We start from the raw sequence: 20765 nt of genomic DNA, 5'->3' as shown, positions 1-20765 counted from the left end.
CATGCATAAAGTTTTGAATGGAGGAGGGGCAATTTCCCCTAACAGGTCATTACAGCTCACCTGCATTCGCTTTCAGATCTTCAGGAGTCACCATGACGACAAACCTGATTGCACGCTCATTTCGAAACATCTCATAGGACCAGCGTCGGATGGATCTCATACATTTCACCGCCGCAATCCCATTATTGGCAATAAGGACCTAGGTGGATTAGAAACAGAGTGGAGAGATAACCAGGGGGCAATAAGAACTAGGCAGCAAGGGAGAGAGGCCATTCAAATATTTGTTTTTCCTGAGTGCATTTCATCTGAGCTGTTGGTTAAGCCCTTTCCTCAACACAGGCGCCTCTCAGTTCAACCAGAGCATTCCCTTCCACAGCAATCAACTCAGAAACCAGCTCGTGGCTTGACCATTAAGATTTGAATGTAATACGATTCACTTTGCTTGAAGAACAGGATGGGACACTGGAGCAGGACCAATAAGCAGCCTGCAGCATCAGCTGCTAGTACATTTGAAATGAGTTCTTGTCAACCCCAGGGACTAGAATGGGGAAGGAGCCTCTCTCATTAGAGCATTAAAACTAGAGTGGAGAAAGCACTATAAAAATATAATCCCGCTCCAACAGCAGAGAGGCCCTGGATCATTCAATAGCCATCTCTAACATCCGAGAGTCATATCCTACATCAACTTCATCAAGCCTCGTGCTTTTTGTCACACGAGGCTGAAGTGACAGGGTATTTACCTAACATGGCAATAAAAGCAAAAGAATCGTTGTTACAGGAAGAAATGCAGCTTTCAGTTCCAGAACTCTCAATATTTGGCATTTACTAGCCTGCGAGTCCTGTGTTACACAGATAAAATAGCTTGACTGAGGTGGGCATGGAAACAAAAAGCACAATTGAAAAGAACTAGTCACTTACCTTCTCGATAACTTTATTCCCCCCAAAACGAGTAACGAATTCTGCAGGGGAGGCCACAGTGAAATCCCGCTGTAGATCAACTTTCTTCCTGTCCCGGCCTTGCTTTACAAGGTGCAAGCCAGACATACTGGGCCTAAGGGAAAGAAAAAAGGTGACTCAGCTGACTTGTCGGTATAAGTAGGTAAATTTCACAGATGCCTCAGTGGGCAATTTTTAAAGTTTCCTCTGTGCAAATTTTTGTATGGTGATTGGCAGAACTGTTCAGTCTCCAGGCCTGAGCACTCACCATGAACTCTATGAGGACTGCTTACGAGATGCATGCAATGGTCAGATTGTAGGTGTTGGTCACAGGGCCAGTGGAGGTGAGAGGGGAAGAACTGACTAACCAGTACATATATAAATTGCTAGTTATGTCCCCACATGGAAAGACAAGAGTTAACGTTATCCCAACATGACGTTGATAATACATCTAGGGAACCAGAGTAGTGATAAGAAGAGAGGTTCCATCTTCCAAATGTAATCTACAAAACAAAACAAAAACCCACAGCTCTAAAGGAAAATTCTCTATAAGTCACTGCAAAAAGTCTCTAATTGTAACTCTTAGCTGATCAGTTCGTCAATACTTCCCAAATCAACCAGTTCAGTTCTACAGCAACACATAGCTCTTCACTATTATCCCTCCTTGCTACAACCACCATTATTCCAAAAGACAACAGTGGCTCGTAATACTTTGAGTCAATAAAGTCTGAATTCTATTCCTTAGTTGGCAGAATTAGTGCAAATAGTGAAGGACAGTCTTGTGGTTAAATGAAGCCTATCCCCACCTCTGCCACAGACCCACTGCATGACTATAGCCTGGGCTACACTAGCGGGGGGGTTCAAACTAAGATACGCAACTTCAACTACGCGAATAGTTGAAAATCATCGTCCCTTTCTCTGCCTCAGTTTCCCCAGACAAACTGCGGATAAAATCTGTCCACGCTTCCCAAGGCTGATGCAAGGCTTAAATTCACTAATATTTATAAAGCACTCTGAGATTCTCAGGCTGAAGATCTAAAACAATAGCAAAGGATTATTCTTGCATGTGTCTGTATCATTGCAGCTTTACTGGGGCAGTAAGGACATTTACGTCTGATTTTAAAAATAGCAGCGTAGAGCCTCAGGCTAGAGCACAGGCTCCAAGACCCTCCCTGCAGGGTTTCAGAGCCAGGGCTCCAGCCCCAGCCCAACTGCCTACACTGCTGTTTTTAGCCCATAGAGCAAGCCCAAGTCAGTTGACCTGGACTTTGAGATTCACTGCCACGTGTCTTTTTTGCAGTGTAAACTTACCCTCAGTTTCTTTTCTTCAGATGTTCCCTTTCTACAAATGCACCCCAAAAATTTCTGTCCTCAGCGTGATGAACTGGGGATGGCTCAGGTAAATCCCAGCACACCATTAATAGTTGAATAGCTTCAGTGGTTCCATTTCTGTGTTCTGCCCTAAAGCCCCATTTACACCCACGTTAAACCTGTTACCTGAAGCGGTTTTAAACCAGGTGTAAAACAGAGCAAGACCAAAGTTTACAGTGACACCAATGAAATGGCCCATCATCTGTAAAACGATCTTTCTATGTTATCTAGTTGTTTTGCCACTTTCTAAGGCTACACTACAGCTTAAGTCGACATAAGTTATGTTGCTCAAGGGTGTGAATTAGCCATACACCCCAGAGCGACATAAGTTAGGGCATGTCTTCAATAGCAACGTTAAAGCGCTGGCGGCGGCAGCACTTTAACGTGGCTGTGTAGTCACGGCATAGTGCTGGGAGAGCTCTCTCCCAGCACTATAAAAAAACCCACCTCCACGAGGGGTGTAGCTTGCAGCGCTGGGAGCCGTGCACGGTCTACGCTGGCACTTTACAGCTCTGAAACTTGCAGCGCTCAGGGGCATGTTTTTTCACACCCCTGAGCGCGAAAGTTGCAGCGCTGTAAAGTGCCAGTGTAGACAAGCCCTTACACCGACCTAAGCACCAGCACGGACAGCACTAGGTCAGCAGGAGAGCTTCTCCCGCTGACAGAGCTGACACTGGGGATGGAGTAATTAAGTCAACAGGGGAGCTCTCCCCCATCGGCTTAGAGCAGCTCCACTAGAGAGCTTACAGTAGCACAGCTTCATCGGTGCAGCTGTGCCGCTGTGCGCTCTTTAGTGGAGACTTCGACCTGATGCATCTGCAGGTTCAGCCGATCACGGCTCCCCCTGTCCACGGTTTGCTGCTCCAGGCCAATGGGAGCTGCGGGAAGCAGTACAGGCCAAGGGATGTGCTGGCTGTGGCTTCCCACTGTCCCCATTGGCCTGGAGCAGCGAACCGCAGCCAGTGGGAGCCACGATCGGCAGAACCCTCCAGACACGGCAGGTAAACAAACTGGCCTGGCCCGCCAGAGTGCTTACCCTGGCGAGCCGCGTGCCAGAGGTTGCCGACCCCTGCTCTAGACTGTATGCACATAACTCTGGCCCATTTCTATATAAGAATAGCCTGTGCCTAACTGAAATGATCTAGCTAACCTCTTTCTTAAATTCAGCATCGCTTGGCACTTACTGGGGAAGCTGGATGCCAGACTCCGAGCTCCAAAATCAAATGTCAGATGTATTTATTTGCACATTACTAAGAATGCACATTGTTCAAAATCATCTTACATGAGCTGAAAGCCAGAAAAGGCCAGCCTTAAGCACAACCAAACCAAACGGCTGCGTAGACGTGCCAACTCCCATTCTGAGTTAACCTCTCCTCTAGCGGGACTATATGTGGTGGCAACTTGTGCCCAGCATCAATCCTTACCTCGGCCCGTTACATAGGAGCCTACCACCACAAGCCGGTTTACTCGGCCATGCATACTCCATACATAGTGCAGTTCTTTACAAGGAGGGTGTATGTTATTAGGCTTTTAATTAGATTTTAGAGATTGCTAAAGTTTTTTTCACAGTATCGCCCACATTGCCTGACGGACACCTCCCCTCCCGTTCACTATTGTGCAATCCTTTCCATCTCCTCATGTACTTTTGGCCTTTTAGCCGCTGGAAACCAGGAGGATAGCCAGCCAGCTGCACACACACCACCAGCACATGCTCTGCGGCCTTCCCGTCAGCCATGGCACACAACTTGGGAACCCCTGACCTAGTCTGGTTACTGAAGAGTTGGTGGCATTGAGCAATTCCACTGGGGAGGCGGGAGGGAAGGGAGCAGACAAGATGACCCTTTAATAATGGAACTTGGCAGAAAAAACAAGGTCAGTAAGGAAATAAAGAACGATAAACACAGCTAGCAAGTTTGGGGTGCCTAAGCTATAGGGGACCAATCAAGCCTATGGCAGCCAATCTAGCGTGAACCCTACATAACAAGCCACAAATTATAACCACAAATCCTAATTTAAAACAGACAAAGGATTAAGTGTCTCAGCTAAATAGTTTAAAGATAAAATGTTAATAAAGTCCTGCATGAACAGTAGCTAGAGCTAGTTTGTAGTAACCTGCGAGGCCAGGTAGATATCACGAAACAGGGGCATTTCCCAAAGAAGCCTTTTCTATCGTTTTATTATTATGATGATGATGCATTATTTACATAAAGTACTCTATCCTTTACAGACTATGTAAGGCGATACGGTCTCAATGTAGCTCAAACATACCACACATTCAGGTATATGAACCAGAACCCAGATACATACAATCATGAGCCGTATTCAGGAGGAAGAATGGTCTCTTGGTTGAAGCACTAGACTGGGACTCTCAAAATCTGGCCTCAGTTCCTAGCTGTCACACAGATATTCTGTGTGACCGTATACAAGTCAGAATCCCTCTGCACTTCAATAGGTTGTATATAAAATGCAGCTGGGGGACTTTTTGTTGTTTGTACAGCACCTAACACAATGGGGTCCTGGTCCATGCCTGCAGCTCCTAGGCACTACAATAATACATGGCTTCTAGCACAACAGGGCCCTGACTTCTGTCAAGACTCCTCTTACTACCATAACACAATCAACAAAAGCATTGATCGTGTTTGAAATTCAGATCCAAATTTGCAGCTTGAGCCATTTTCTGTCACATGGGGGCAAGTTCCATTGCCAGGAGACACAGAGGCCTTGCTGGTGAAGAGATCCACAAAAGGTTTCACAAGCCAAGTAGATTTTTATACCAATTCTGAGAAGTGAGAAGTTGTTCCAAGCAATGGGAGGGAGACATGAAAGGAGGCATGAAGCCAAGAATGGGAAGAGGCAAAGGAGGCAGACAGGAGATAAACTCCTCTGAAAATCCCAGTCCTAAACCTAAGAGAATTAGGCACCAAACTGTAGTAAATCCACCTCTCCATGAAGTGGCAACTAGGTAAATGAAAATAATCCTTCCATCGACCAAGCTGTGATTACAATGAGAGTAAGGTTGACTGAGCTACATCACACAGGGCAAGCCATTTTTCACAACCTTGAGCGATGTTGCTAGGTCAACCTACGTTTCAGGAGCACACCAGCCTAAGAACAACCAGGGCAAGCAGCATAGAAAGAGGAAAAGATGTAGGTGAGACCAGAGCTTTATTACACCATATACATCTCAAAAAGTTAGTAAATTAGAGCACAGCAGTGGAGAAGCAGGACTTGCGCTATCCTAGTATATACATTGCACAGCAACCTAAGACTGAAGAGGTCACTCTTGATTCCATGGTTATTGTAAACTGGCAAATCAACAACAGGAGAACTAAGGGACAAAGTACAAATTTGGTGTCCAATCCTGCTTACGCATGTGAGTGTTAGTCCCACTAGCTTCAAATGACTACTTACAAGCCCACATTCTCCCCCACACAAATGTTTGCAAAACCAGGGCTTATATATTCAGAATAAAACATACTGCTTGCAGGTACAGCTCAGAGTTTATTTAGTGATAGGCAGCGTACTGAAACATGGAATCCAAGTACTAACAACAGACTATGTATCAACTCAGGGCAGAAGAAAGAAGCTTTTACTTTTTCGGGAGGGTGGTTGGTGGAGTGGGAGTATTACCTCATGTGAAAGAGCACCAAACAGAGCAGAAATTATCCTGTGCAAAAACGGCAGCCAACCCAGCTGTATGCAGTTACAGTCTAAGTTACCTGGCAAGGAAGGCCAGCAAGTCTCTTTGAACACAGCTGCAGCATGTGGTGGTGCCTTGAGAGCTCCTATCTAGAAAATCTGCTGTTGCAGTTTTGGAAGCCGAACTGAAAAGTTCTTCAGCAATTCAAAGATCTGTCCCTTTCACTCTTTGAGCATATTTACTTTCTAGCTATGACACAATAAAGCCTCTTTCGCAAAAACTGCATCCCCAAATGCCTCCTACTAATTAAGAATTCCAAGGATGATCAAATCACCACTGAAAAATATTCAGGATCCAGTACTGATTTTCCAGAGCAAAGACTCTAACCCTCTCAGTCCTGTGAAGATGTAATTTGTACGGTCCGACCACATCAGTAAAGCTGGAGCAGTTCTTACCTTTGGAGCATGTAGTACCTGACCTCTTGAGTTTCCTTTGCAGAATCCTCCATGATGATCTGCTAGAGGGATTTCCAGATTTTGATTTTGTTTATGACTCGCTTACAGTAGTTGCTGCTGCAGCTCTAAATCCAGAAGGAGAAAGCCACAAAGTGCTTCCTTTGAATTTGTTATGGTCTGTCTTGGAACTAGATTTGAACAACACAGCATTACCCTGATTGCCTCAGATTTTTAACCTTTGTCTCTCACTTCCCCACCCTCTTCAGTCTGTCTCAGTCTCTCTCTCTCTCCCCCCCGTGACACATGGTGCGTATACTCAGCTGGGGTAGCAGCTTTCACTGATCTGCATTTGAGTGAAAAGAGTTGATCAGGGAGGAAAAAGAAAAGATCTCCAGGTTATGTAATTGGGTTTAAGGAACAGCATTGCTGCAGCAGTTTTCATGCTGCAAAATGGCTTTTCATTGCCATAATCATTCTCTGCTCACACTCACTAGAGTGAGGTCACTTTTAGATTCCACAGTTTCCCCGTTTGTCAGGAATACATGTCAAACACACCCAGAGGCAGTGCCTTGGTGGATACATGGATACTGGCCAGTGGATCAGCAAGCACTTGCTCATAAGCTGCATGGATGCATCGGGGGAAAGGGGTGCACTGAGGTGTTCCTTTCTGAGCCAATAATCCCAGAGAATTCCATCAAGCTGAACGGATTGCTATCTAGATCAGGCTGAAAATAAAAGTCACCATGCTGAGCAGATGACACAGGACACATTTCCACGGTTAAACAGAGGAGAATCAGATGTGAAGCTTCTCCGGTCATGTAGGGAATGATGGCGTGGATTAGACAGGACGAGGGATGGTCCAGTGCACTAGCCTGGAACTCAGCAGACTTAATTCCCTGACATGCCACAGGCCGCCTGTGACACCTTCAGCAAGTCCTTAAATCTTTCTGTGCCTCTGTTCCCCCATCAGTAAGATGGGGATAATGATACTTCCCTAGCTCCCAAGGGTACTGTGAGGATAAATACATGAAAGATTGTGAAGCTCTCAAATACTATGGGGATGGAAGCCCTGTAAGTACCTAAGATTGACATAAACATGAGCATCAAGCACACACAGAAAATGTACACTGGGGAGCTCGGAGCCAAAAACCGTGAGAAATGTATGTGTATGCAGCAAAAGGTGCAACAGCATCCTGCTCGCTGTGAGATCAGAACTAGATGCAGAAATTGGATTCTGTTTTCAAATCCTGAAAAGTACAGAGACCAATCTCCAGTCATCACATATTTTAAACTAGTACAGCCCTGATCCCAGTCTGCAGAGGGTCTGCCAGCACGGGGAGGGAAACTACAGAATTATCCAAAGATCATTTCAATAAGGACGCACCCACAGCAATGAGTAGAGTTACCGGTACTTGGCCTTTACTGCTCTTAACATGGTGCCCTCAGAAGCTTGAAGCAGGACGACAGGGTGTCAGAGCAGTGAAGAACTAGGCCAGTGCATTGAGTCAAAGAGAGGAGCTAGGAATAGGGGCACATGATGAGGGAGGTAAGTTCAGGCAGAAAGCCCTGTGTGGATAGGGTGACCAGAGGACCCAATTTTATAGGGACAGTCTCGATATTTGGGGCTTTTTCTTATATAGGTACCTATTACTCCCCACCCAGGTCCTGATTTTTCACACTTTCTATCTGGTCACTCTGTGTGTGGATCCAATTTCGCTGAGCTTTATCAGTAGAAAGGTGGAAGAGCACAATGACACCTTGTGGCTGCAGAGAAGGAAGCAGAGAGAGCAGCTGGAGTGCAAGGGAATCTCTTCTGACTAGAGAACAATGGGGGCAAAAGACTTAGTGGAAGGCTCTGAGCTGCAAAAATTTGGATCTGGATGTCAGCCCCCAACACACACAGAATTTGGGGTGTTCAGCTCTGGAGATTTGGTTTGGTCCTTTGTACTGGCTGCGTTCTGGATTCTGACATCCAAAGCTTGGGGTGAGTGCTCAGACGCTGGTTGGGCGGGAACATGACTGCTTCTGTCCCTTCCTGACATGATAGAGAAGGAAGGGAAGAAGCAAGTGCTGAGGGGCTGCTGTCGTCACTTCCTTCATCAGTAGCAAGATTCCTTCAGGCTACAGGCAACGCTCATGGAATTGCTCCAGGCTGCTCTAAACCAAACCACACGCCATTGAGCTGGGGAACCTGGGATGCCAGGGACCCAAGCTGCTTCGCCTACCCCGTTCAAGATTAAGGCCCACCCTTTCATCCCAGCATTAACAAGCGTGGGCACAGCAGATGCAATACTTCTTCTAGGGCGCAGGCCTGTTTAATCACTTCGTGACTAACGAAGCAACTGGCATGTTCACCCAACAAGCATCACTTCCACTGATGGCTTTGCTTGCATTCACTGAGTGCTAGGGACCTTTGGAGGCAGGGCCACACTACAAAATGTATCAGAACTATAGAGCTAGTCAGAAAAATTGCCACAAAACATTTTTCCCATAGGAATTTGCCAATATTGAAACATTGCATAGAAACAGTCTAATTTCAATTAACTTCCAGGGGAACCCAGGCAGGATTCTATTGGAAACCTGCCTGGTTCCCTGCCAGCTCCTTCACCCAGCTCCTCCATAGCCTGCCTGGTGGGCTGTTGGAGAAAAGGGGTCCAAGACTCCAGGGCAACCCATCACATGGACTGCCCAAGCTCCCAGGTCCTTGACAGCCTGCCTCCCCTTCCACCCATCAGGCAGACTACAACGTCTGCCAAATGTTCGAGCCCCCCACATCCCAAACCCACTCAGTCTCTGAACTTCGGAGCCACGGGAGAATAAATCTACCACCTCTACTACAATTATAACAAGCCTGGAGCAGCCACAACATTGGCTAAGAACATGAATCATGTCTGCGAGCAGCTGAATTCACTGTGAGGTATGCTACCAAATCACTGCACATGACTTTGGTGCAACACACCCTCAAGAGACAGTCCGCACAAGCATAGCACCATTCTGATAGGATACTCCCCCTCACACAACACACACACTGCAAAGGTTCTTTCCTGAGCATCTAACTACACAGACACTGTCCATGTTACCCTAATTACGGTAAACAAGAAATTCATCCTCTCTTTGGCACCAGGCCCATCGTTAGACAAAAAGACAAACCTATGCTGTTGTCTCCCATTCAGATCTCTAACAAATGGGGAGCATCCATTTTAGACACATACCTGACGCACATTCCAACTAGGAGCCTGCATTGATCCCAGCACTGTAGCATGCCTATCAGTGACGTAGCAGTTTATTCCAGAGGCAGTGATGCATTAGCTGGCTTGTTTGCAATGCAGTCTTAAACAGACTGCAGCCCACGCACGCACACACACACACACACCCCCGAAGGGATTATTTTGCACACTAGGCCTGCAAAGGGTGTGGAGAGGCAGCTTTGATCACGAATGCAGTGTTTTTCACTCATGCTGATTTAGAGATGTATCTGATCTGAGTGGGAAGCTTTAAACACAGCTAAAGCAACCATATTATGACCTGCTCCAGTTTCAGAGCTGCTCCTGTAAGCTATTTTACTAAGACACACAGATAAAGCAAGTGTGCACCCATGTAGTCTAGAAAATGAAGCAGCTTTTGGGGGCTATTTTAGTCAGAGGAAATGGCGGAACATGCTTTGGGTAAGAAGTAGGAAGGCTATCTGGGGAAGAGGACTGACTGGACTTAACCAAACGCAGTTCTATTTCTGAACCCTTGAAGGGTTACATGTCAGCCTTCATCCTATAGGTGTCAACAAAATGACAGCAGTGGTCTCAGATCTGTTTGCTTGAAAGGCCAATGCTTATGGACCTTAAGTCATTAAAGATTGGGCACGATAGAGCAGTAGTTCTCACCCAGAGGTACACATACCCCTGGGGATATGCAGAGGACTTCCAGGGGGTGCACCAACTCATCTAGATATTTGCCTCGTTTTACAACAGGCTACGTAAAAAGCACTAACGAAGTCAGCACAAACTAAAATTTCAGACAAACAAAATGGGGAAGCAACTTCAGTAATAATGTGCTGTGACACTTTTATATTTTTATGTTTGATTTTGTAAGCAACTCGTTTTTACGTGAGGTGAAACTTGGTGTACGCAAGACACCAGACTCCTGCAAGGGGTGCAGTGGTCTGGAAAGGTTGAGAAACACTGCGATAAAGCATAGATCATCCCCTTTATTGCTCAGCATGTTCCCCACACTGATATCCATGTGAATTCTGAGCAATGATCGAGGGGAGACTGCAGCCCATAATAATTATTCTGGAACCAAACCACAGGACCCAGCCTAGTCCAAGGACTGAGTGATTTCATGCCTCCAAAACAAAATTCCTTTTTCCTGCGTTGGGTACTTTGGTTGCAACAGCTGCAAAGTCGTTGGCATTGTGACATTTCTCATTTTCTTTTTGGAAATCACAAGTCCAGTCTCTCAATTACTATTCTGCAATGTGTATTTCACAGTTGGCCATCACCAGAATATGTGATCACCAAAATTACTACCGTGCCTTGAAATTTTCAAGTCTGCGTCTCTGCTGTAATTATGGGGGCAATAGATTTGCTTTCTTAGTGCATGACAGGCTCATTGAACAGAATGAGACTGTTTTCATGGATTCCAAAGGGCAGTTCCTATGCACTACTGATCCAGAACCTCTCTCCACATGTCCCTCCATATCTTCTTTCAACCATTCTTTTTGTCTTTCTCCCCCCCCCCCCCGGCAAGGTGCTTTGCATCTTCTTCTACACCTCCTTTTCACTTGGAGTAGCCTCCATTGTCAAATGCCTTCCCTCTCCTTCTCCAAATCTCACCTCAAAATGCATTTCATCTGCCAATGCTTCTTGCTTCTCTCTCCACAGGGATCTGCCATCCTGCATTTGTACAGCTGGCCTGTATATTATATTTGTCCAAGTTAGATTGTAAACTCTTCAGCACAGGAACCTTGTCTTATGCATTCTTGTCTTACTACCTGTCCTTCCAGCAGGCCTAGTGTGCAAAGGAATTGCATTGCAATTACATTGCATAAAGAACAAACCAGATTAATTCCTACTATGATTCCAATTACGCCAGTAGAGTTACATTCTGTATGAAGTTGGCACAGTAGCGTCACTTGAGGGTGATAAAGTCAGATTCCAAGTACAGAGAGAGCACTGGGAGTCACTGAGAATTTGCAGTGCAAACAGAAGCCATGTTTCTGACACCCCTTCTCTCACCACTAGTACCTTACTCCAAGAGTAGTCCCACCAATTTCAATGGGATCATTCCACAGAGTAACGATCATACAGCAGTGAAGGTAATAAAGTCTGGCCTACAGATGACACCACCAGCATTGTGAACTGGATTGTCTTTGAATTTCAGGAAAGGGGATGAGGTGAGGATTAGATTCAAATCCCTGAATTCATATTTTCCACTCTGGTTTTGGTTCAGTGTTGGATCCAAAGCAGGACGGGGCTGTTCAACTTCACTGCCAAGATGTCCTCCAAACCGAGCAAGAGCCACTGCCATTTCTGAATAAAACTCCATGAAATTTTGGTGCCATCAGGCTCAAACTCTAATTTTAAATCTATGATTAAATCAAAATCCTGAGCCCTATAATCTAAATTTAATCCACCATCCACATACCAGTTCCTGAGGCCAGTTCTTACTGAAGTGTTTGGGTTTTTTTTAAATCTGATCCTCCACGTAATTCTGCAAGTTCCTGTAATACCAGCCAGTTAGTTTTCAAGTCAAGTTACACTGCAGAGACAAGGGAATTAAAAAAAAAAAAACAAATTTTGCCCCCCCAACACAGTTGAGTTTGCAGCAGCACTGAAGAGCTCCACAAGGGATGACGTCTAGTGCTCCTTGTCACGAAGGTTTAAAGGTGAAATGGGAGAATTGAAGGGAAATATTTGTGCCTTTTACAGTGAACAGCTTCAAAAGTTTCTCCCAAAATTTCCTACCCTAAAGGTTTTGCTCAAGAAGGATGGCCTTGTAATTAAAAGCACAGTATTAGAAGTCAGAAGATCTGGGTTATTTCCCAGCACAGCGAGTTCCTACACTTCCTTGTGCCTCAGCTTTCCTCTCCATAAAATAGGAACACTGATACTGCCCTGTTTCCCAGATGTATTGCAGGATTTAAATTACATAGGGCCTGAGCCAATGCCCATTGAAGTCAGTAGGAGACATCCCACTGATTTCAATGCGCCTCTGATTGGGCCTCTAAATGTCTAAAAAGCACTTAGTAGGCCCAATCTTTTGAGGTGCTGAGTGCCTCCTAACTCTAATGGGAATGGAGGGCATTTAGCAGACCTCAGGAGAGGGCTCTAAAATTCTTAGATGGAAGGTTTTATTAAATTGCAAAATATATTTTATCCTTTTAATTAGAAAGATCTTCTTTGTGAATACATATATCCCTCACACTATGGAATCGCAGCACCATTCTGAGTAGATCAGAGTTGCTTTTTGCTGGAAGATTTTGATGGACTTAGTACTTCTAATGTAAAAGCAGGGGAGGAAAGGATTAAAAAATATATTGAGGGTGGAAAAAGCAACATTCCCCTTCGTGCATCTCAAAAAGAGCAGGATGGAGGCACAAACACTTTTCGATTTGATTTGCATATCACCTTCTCTTATTTATTGTATTGAGCGGGTGGAATAGGAGAATGGATTTTAGAAGAGCTGCTTGACAATTTAAGAAAAGGAAGAAATAAAGAGTTTACATGTCACCAGCATAACCTAAAGCAGTTACAAACCCATCCCCTTTTTAATGAGCACAGAGCCTGATCCAAAGCCCAATCCAAATGCAGTAAGAGACCTTTCCATTCACTTTAGTAGGCATTGTATCAGGCACATAGTTTAGACCCAAATTCTAAATTTTGGGGCTTTTTTTAAAATTCAAAAAACCTTTATATTATTTAATGACTAGAGCGGTTTCAGTTTAATGCAATGTTCAAGGCAATTTCAACGTCCCATGGCAGTGTTGCAAACTCAGGCTCAGCAATATTACAAGGGTGTTTGAGAACCGGAAAGCAAAAAGGAGTGTAAACAAAGCAAATTGGCTATGCTAGTTTCACTGGCTAGACTAAGGGTACGTCTACACTACCCGCCGGATCGAGCTGGATCGGCGGGTAGTGATCAATCTATTGGGGATCGATTTATTGCATCTAGTGTAGACCCGATAAAAATAGATCCCCATTGCCAAAACAAATCGCTCTGCCGTCAACTCCAGAACACCACCGTGGTGAGAGGCGGAAGCGGAGTCGACGGGGGAGCAGCAGTGGTTGACTCGCCGCTGTCCTCATGGCCAGGTAAATCGACCTAAGATACGCCGACTTCAGCTACGCTAATCGCGTAGCTCAAGTTGTGCATCTTCAGTCGACCCCCCCAGTGTAGACCTAGCCTAAGTGAAGTGCAAAGGACAAGCAAACAGCATCAATGGTGAAGGCTGGGGATTGGGAGGGAGAAGAGACTGACAGCAATTTGTTTTGGCAATGCCTCCTTTTAGATACAGTTTTATTTCAACAACTTGCATAAATGTCCATCGGGGACATGCATCACCCTTCTCTGTCTGCTGAGCTGATAGTTGTCAGCCTATGGCAAAGAAGGCAAAAGGGAGGAAAACAACCCTGCTGCCCTCAGCAAGCAGCACAGAATTTCACTTCATTAATGGCCTTCTGTCTGGGAGATGCAAGCTCTGATGCAAGTCTCCTCAAACAGGCCTCAGCAGTACCATGGCAACTGGTGGCACAGAGAGCAGATTAAGGGAGGAGCCTTCAATTCAAGTAGTGGCCACGTGGCTGGAAATCCGGAGAGGACCTGGAAGGGGAGAAATCAGATCAGTGAAGGAAAATTTCCTATGCAACAGTGCATGGTTTGGAAATCCCAGAGCAAAGCCTGATTGTTCCTAAACTTAAGTATGCATCTGCGCTATGCCATTGATTACAATGGAACTGCTAATGTGCATAAGGTTGCACAGGTGCTTAAAACTTTGCAGGATCAAAGCCTACTTGTTTAACTTAAAATAAAACAAAAATAGATCAGCCGTTTGGTTAGTGCTCTGTGCTATCATGCCAAGTTCAAGATCAGGTCTGGCATTTCATCTGGCTGCCCAGTCTAGAGTGCTCAAGACATCCCTCTCAGTATCCAAATTAGGGCCCCATTCTGAGAAGACTTCAACATGTGAATCACTGCTCACATGAGTCTCAGTAATTCAGTGGACTACTCACCTGCTTAAAGTTTGTCTACGGAAATCTTCTCATAATGAGGCAGAAAGAGCCAAATTCTCTGTGGGATTAACTCCAGTGACTTAATGGAGTTACACTCACAGGTAAAGATCCAATTCTGCAAGTGACTCTTCACAAGAACAACTCTGCACCTACACAGTAACTTAGTATACTGGGGCCTAAAGGTGTAAACAGAAAACAGTGTGCAGCATGTCCTTGATTTTAATATGGGTTTCATACAAGATGCCATCTTGAAAACGTTAGTAAAAGTCAAGAACAATTTATTAAATATTTACTTAATCACATTGTGACAAAAGAACCCCAAAGTGCTTTCCAAGTTAATGCATTCAGGAGTTATTTTAACCACTACTGGAACACAGCAGCTGTTTAACAGCTCCCTGCAACTCTACACAGCATACCAGCACAGGAATGCTGTCTTCCATCAGAAGAAATCAGTGAATCCCAAAGACACAATGTTGTGCTAGTGCATGAGAAAATGAAACTGACCAGAAACAAAACATCAGTCAAGTTTTACAGTCCAAGTTGTGTAAAGTGCAAAAAGTATACAGACAGTACAAATGAAAGATGTTTTAAAGATGTTCAGTCGTAATGGAAGATGCTTTTATAACAGAGGGGTTAAGGGAATTATTTTTAAACACGTGTTTTCTGTTCACAGTGCCCCTTTAACAAGGTGGAACAGTACAGCAAAGCAATTTTCAGTAGCATACAGGCAGGCACAGCTTTATAACAATATTCTGATCTGTCTGCTTGATTTTTCAGTATGCATTTTTCTTGCTGAACAGAGCAAGATGTGCCACGTGCCAGCTGAAAGCACATGATCTGATCATAGTTTTTCAAATCAGTCAACTGATGACCAACTGGCACAACTAGACCATATGGATTTCTAGCTGGAATGGGAGTTTACTTAGCACATCTCATCTCAGCAAGGGTTTCTTTAGCAACATCATAGCATTTAGGAATTGACAGAAAACTCCACTTACAATGTTCTATTCTCTTTTGTTCACCAAAACAGAATTTGATTATCTCGCAGTGTCTATGAGCAGAGTCTACCAAGTTTTAAATCAACTCTGATAAGGTGGAATAACACCACACACACTCAGTCTAGATACTGAAATACAGAAATGTGACTAGGCGTATTGAATGACCATTACCGGATCCTGATTTATGGATTACATGCAATCATCTGATAGGATCTCAGCTAATACAAATACGTTTTCTAATATACAGATGTGGTGTTGGCTAGTGGGTGAGATAAGGGGACTGGGAGCTAGGAGGTCCACATTCTAGCATAGACTCTGCAACTAACATGCTGTGTGAGATCCCACAGATCACTTGACCTCTCTTTGCATGGGTTTTCCCAATCTATAAAACAGGAAGAGGAGGACAGTTTAATTGAGTGTTATTTGAGGACCAAAGAGTAATCCTAGCAGTGAGGTGATCTTAATGAGGTGATTTTCTCAGCTGTGTTTCAGTGCATTGGCTGAGTTTTCACATTGTGAAACTCTGCCTGAAGTGACATGGCAAGCCTGATGAAACCACACCTGGTCAAGAGGGGCACGCATGATCACAACCCCAACCTTGGTGCCACATAACACGGTCACCCAGAATTGCATAACAACTTATCTCCACAGAGCAGTGAGATGGTGTTTGAGCTGGAGGAGAAAGTGAAGGGGAGGAGGATTAACTGTTTGTTTATTCTCTCTGAATCTCTGAGTTACTGAAGTTCAAAAAGCCCAGATCCCCAGACAAAATCCCTCGCTGCCTTCCTCTGCCAATGGTCTATCTAGCCCAGTACCTGTCTTCAACAGTGGCCAGTACCAGAGCTTCAGAGAGTGTGCGCAAAACAGGGCAATTCTGGGGAGATCCACACATCTTCCGCTCCTAACGTCCAGCAGCCAGAGGTTCAGGGTCGCCCCAAGCATGGGGTGACCATCTTGGCTAGTAGCCATTGATGGACCTATCCTCCATGAACATATCTAGTTCGTTTTTTAATCCAGTTACATTTCTGGCCATCACAAGATCCCATAGCAATGAGCTCCACAGGTCAATTGTGTGGAAAAGTACTTCTGCTTATTTATAGTAAACCTGCTGCCTGTAAATTTAATTGGGTGACCGCTGGTTTTTGTACTGTGAGAAAGGGTGAATGACATTTCTCTATCATTTTTTCCACGCCATTCTTGATGCCTCTATCATATTCCCCATTAAATATCTGATTAAATCGGAATTCAATCTTTGTGGCTCAGGGGGCTGGCAATTTAACATGGGTAGAGTGGTATGTTTGAAAGAAAGAGGAATCAAAGTCCACAAAATCCATCATGCTTCCCCTAATTTTTAACCTCACTCCAAATTCAAAAGCGTCCCATTTTGCAGTCACCACTATTGCCCCAAATCTGGAGAGTACTCTCTTCTGACACATTCAGTTCCATGTTTTAGCTAGACAAATCTCTATTGAATGGGCCCCGAGTGGGATTTCTCTGCAGTAAAGCCAGTTTCTCTCAATGACCTAAACTAGAAATCAAACCAGAGTTCTCCATCTGGCAGTGCAGAGCAACAGAACTAGTAGTCCAGGCAACCATGCAATAGACTGCGGCCTCTCATGAAGTGACCAAAAGCCACAACCTATGACCTTAAACTAACTCCTTCTACTAACTTATCTGTGTCTCTTGAGAGTAGGTGGCAGAGTTATCTAGTAGTTACAAAAAGGAAACTGGGAGTCAGACATCTAGGTTCCATCCCTTAGCACTGCCACTGATTCGCTGTGCATCTCTGGGCAAATTGCTTAACTTCCTTAACTTTAATACCTGGAAAGATACTGGAGCAAATTTTTAAACAATTTATTTGTAAGCACCTGGAGGATTATAAGGAATAGTCAACATGGATTTGTCAAGACCAAACCACACCAAACCAACTTAATTTCCTTCTTTGATAGGATTACAGACCTAGCAGATACGGGGAAACAACAGACATAACACACCTTGATTTTAGTAAGGCTTTGGATACAATTCTGCATGACATTCTCATGAGCAAACTAGGGAAATGTGGGCTAGATGAAATTACTACAAGGTGGGTGCACAACTGATTGAAAGACTGTCCTCAAAGGAGTAGTTATCAATGGTTTGCTATCAAATTGGGCAGGCATATCTAATGGTGCCCCACAGGGGTCAGTACTGGGCCTGGTACTATTCAATATTTTCATTATGACTTGGATAATGGAGTAGAGTATGCTTATAAAATCTGCAGATGACACCAAGCTGGGAGGGGTTGCAAACACTTTGGAAGGCAGGTTTAAAATTCAAAATGTCCTTTACAAATTGGATAATTGAGCTGAGTTCAACAAGGTGAAATTCAATAAAGACAAGTGCAAAGTACTTCACCTAGGAAGGAAAAAAAATCAAATGCACAACTACAAAATGGGGAATAATTGTCTAGGTGGTAGTACTGAGGAAAAGGATCTCGGGGTTATTGTGGATCACAAATCGAATACAAGTCATTAACATGATGCATATGTTAATGCAAAAGGCTAATATGATTCCGGGGTGTATTAACAGGAGTGCTATATGCAAGACACAGGAGGCAACTGTCCCACTCTACTTGGCACTGGTGAGGCCTCAGCTGAGTACTGTGCCCAATTCTGAGCACCACACTTTAGGAAAGATGTGGACAAATTGGAGAGAGTCCGGAGGAGAGCAACAAAAATGATAAAAGTTTTAGAAAACCTGACCCATGAGTAAAGGTTGAAAAAACTGGGCATGTTTAGCCTTGAGAAAAGAAGACTGAGGGGTGACCTGACAACAGTCTTAACATGTTAAGAGCTGCTATAAAGGGGATGGTGATCAATTGTTTTCTATGTCCACCGCAGGTAGAATAAGAAGTAATGGACTTAATCTGCACCAAGGGAGATTTAGGTTAGATATTAAGAAAATCTTTCAAACTAGAAGGGTAGTTAAGCTCTGCAATAAGCCCCCAACAGAGGTGGTAGAGTCCCCATCATTGGAAGCTTTTACAAACAAGTTGGACAAACACCTGTCAGGGATGGTCCAGGATGGTTTACCTGGTCCTGCCATGGGGTACTGGGCTTGAATTGATAATTTCTCGAGGTCCCTTCCAGCACTACATTTCTATGATACTATGATGCCTTGCCTCAGTTTCCCCACCTATAAAACAATGATGCTTTAAGATCCTCAGATGAAAGGCCAGGAAAACTACTCCTATTAGTTTTAATTCATCTAAAAAGGTAGCCTCAGGCCACGACTTTTGTGTTTGTTTGTTTGTTTGAACTGGCAAATCTCTCAACTTGATTGCATATCAAATGACCTCTAAAGAGAGTATCAAAGCAAGCAAATTATGAAAGAGGAGCTCAAGGTTGGGTACCTATTGCATTAAGGATCTTTGTTGCCAGTTAATGGCATAGGAGTGATAGGAAGGAGTGGACAGAACTTTGATTTTTGCTCTCTTGCATCTTTCCAGGGCTTCTCACCACATTAATGGGTAAGCCCCCGCATTTTCCTCAGGTCTAACAATATATGAAGTCTGAGGGCCAGGTTCTCTTTTCTACTGAAAACCTTTTGTGCTGCTAGATTATTAGGGCTGAAGGTCATTGGAAAGGTAATTTCCTCAAGATCTGCATTAAGATTTTAGAACTTGCCTGTGACTTCACTGCCTCTTGGCTAAGAAACTCAAAAGGGCTTAATAGAAACCTTAATAAAATCGCTGAACATGTCTGTGGGTAGGTATTACCGCTGCCATTTTGTAGACAAGAAGAGACATTTTCATTTAATATTTTCAGAAGAATTCATTAATTTCGAGTGCCTAACCTGAGGACCACTAGGCCCTGATTTTCACCATGCACCACAACTCCAAACAAAGTCAACAGAACCAGTGGATGCTCAGCATCTCAGGAAAAGTCAGGCCCTGGCTATTCTTCATCTTGGAAACCCAAAATGAGTGGACCCTCTTGAATATTTTGGCCAAGGTCACACAGCAAATCAGTGACACGGCTAAACACAGAACCCAAGAGTCCAGACCCCCAGTTCTGTGTTCTGGTCACTAGATTACGCTGCTTCCCAGGATGGGTACTTCAGAGATATATTTTACACTTGTGTCCAGAGGACCACAAACAAGATCAGTGCCCTATTGTTATACAAGCACATAGCAAGAAAGAGTCCCTGTCGCAAAGAGCTTGCTCCCTTCTCTGTTTAGAGGCTGCATCCTAAAACGCGAGCTGGGCACTACAGATGAGAAAATCATCGTAGAACTGCACACACCATTCACAAAATGCTGACAGCATCAATGACGCAGATACAAATGTGCATTACAAGCATCACCGTCAACTCATACAAACAGCTGTAGGTCAGCAACAAAATGCAACATCTCTAGAGGGCAGGTATCATTCTGAAGACCCTATAAAGAGCAAACTGACTCCCTTTCCCCAGGAAAACATTAACATCAGGTGGGGACACCTACAGAAACCATCATCACATCCATCTTATTTGAGCCCTAATAGGGGAGATGAAGAAGCCTTGCTTGTATGGGTGAGGCTAAGATCCCCTTGAACTGCAAGCAGCAGGCACATTAAATGTAACGCTGCTAGATTTCATTCTGAATAATAGAAGCAGCAATGTTTCTCCCAGTGGCAGTAAACACGTTATTACAAACTATACAGAGTACCAGCATGGCACTCCCTCATTCAGAGACAGTCATTTCCTTGGAGATATACAAAGCATTCTGACTACAAGCACCCAAAACATAAAACTCCACCTGACAGCAACTGTGCAAGCAGTGATTTCAAGCACAATGGAGGGAGATTAAAAGAAAACCAAGACGTGCCCTAACTACTCCATCCAAAAGTCAAACATGATTGACTGTGGAGTCATCACCAGTGGGCACCTGAAGCTCCTAGAAGTTTGGGGGAAAAAGAGAGAGACAAAAATAGTAGTGGGTTCTCCTTTTATTATTATTATTACTACTGAGATTATACAAAATTTTCAAAGCCATCTAGGGAATTTAATAACAGAACTTCTGTTAAAATTACTGGAAGATCTGTATCTAATGCCTCTGGACTGCTTTAAATATCTCAGCCAAAGACACCATGACCCATGAGAGCTATTAAGGCAGGCAGCA

At 44.2% G+C, this 20765-nt stretch overlaps 1 protein-coding gene across 10 annotated transcripts in view; it reads right to left on the bottom strand.

Annotated features, from left to right (window-relative positions):
* Nucleotides 1-20765, bottom strand: part of ACACA (acetyl-CoA carboxylase alpha) — a 207377-nt gene that overhangs the window by 152330 nt on the left and 34282 nt on the right. For 9 of the 10 annotated variants that reach the window (XM_039507941.1, XM_039507936.1, XM_039507932.1 and 6 more), the window contains 2 exons: nt 919-1051; nt 61-199 (listed from right to left, as the gene is read on the bottom strand). In XM_039507941.1, coding sequence (XP_039363875.1) covers nt 61-199; nt 919-1051 — 272 coding nt within the window. Of the gene's footprint in view, nt 1-60; nt 200-918; nt 1052-6402; nt 6465-20765 lie in introns of those variants that run through there. The other variant, XM_039507940.1, reaches the window with a different exon arrangement.

Source organism: Mauremys reevesii, linkage group 20 (assembly GCF_016161935.1).
Source record: "Mauremys reevesii isolate NIE-2019 linkage group 20, ASM1616193v1, whole genome shotgun sequence".
Taxonomy (NCBI): domain Eukaryota; kingdom Metazoa; phylum Chordata; order Testudines; family Geoemydidae; genus Mauremys; species Mauremys reevesii.
Note: the sequence above shows the minus strand (reverse complement) of the source record. Positions and strands in the feature narration are given on the sequence as shown.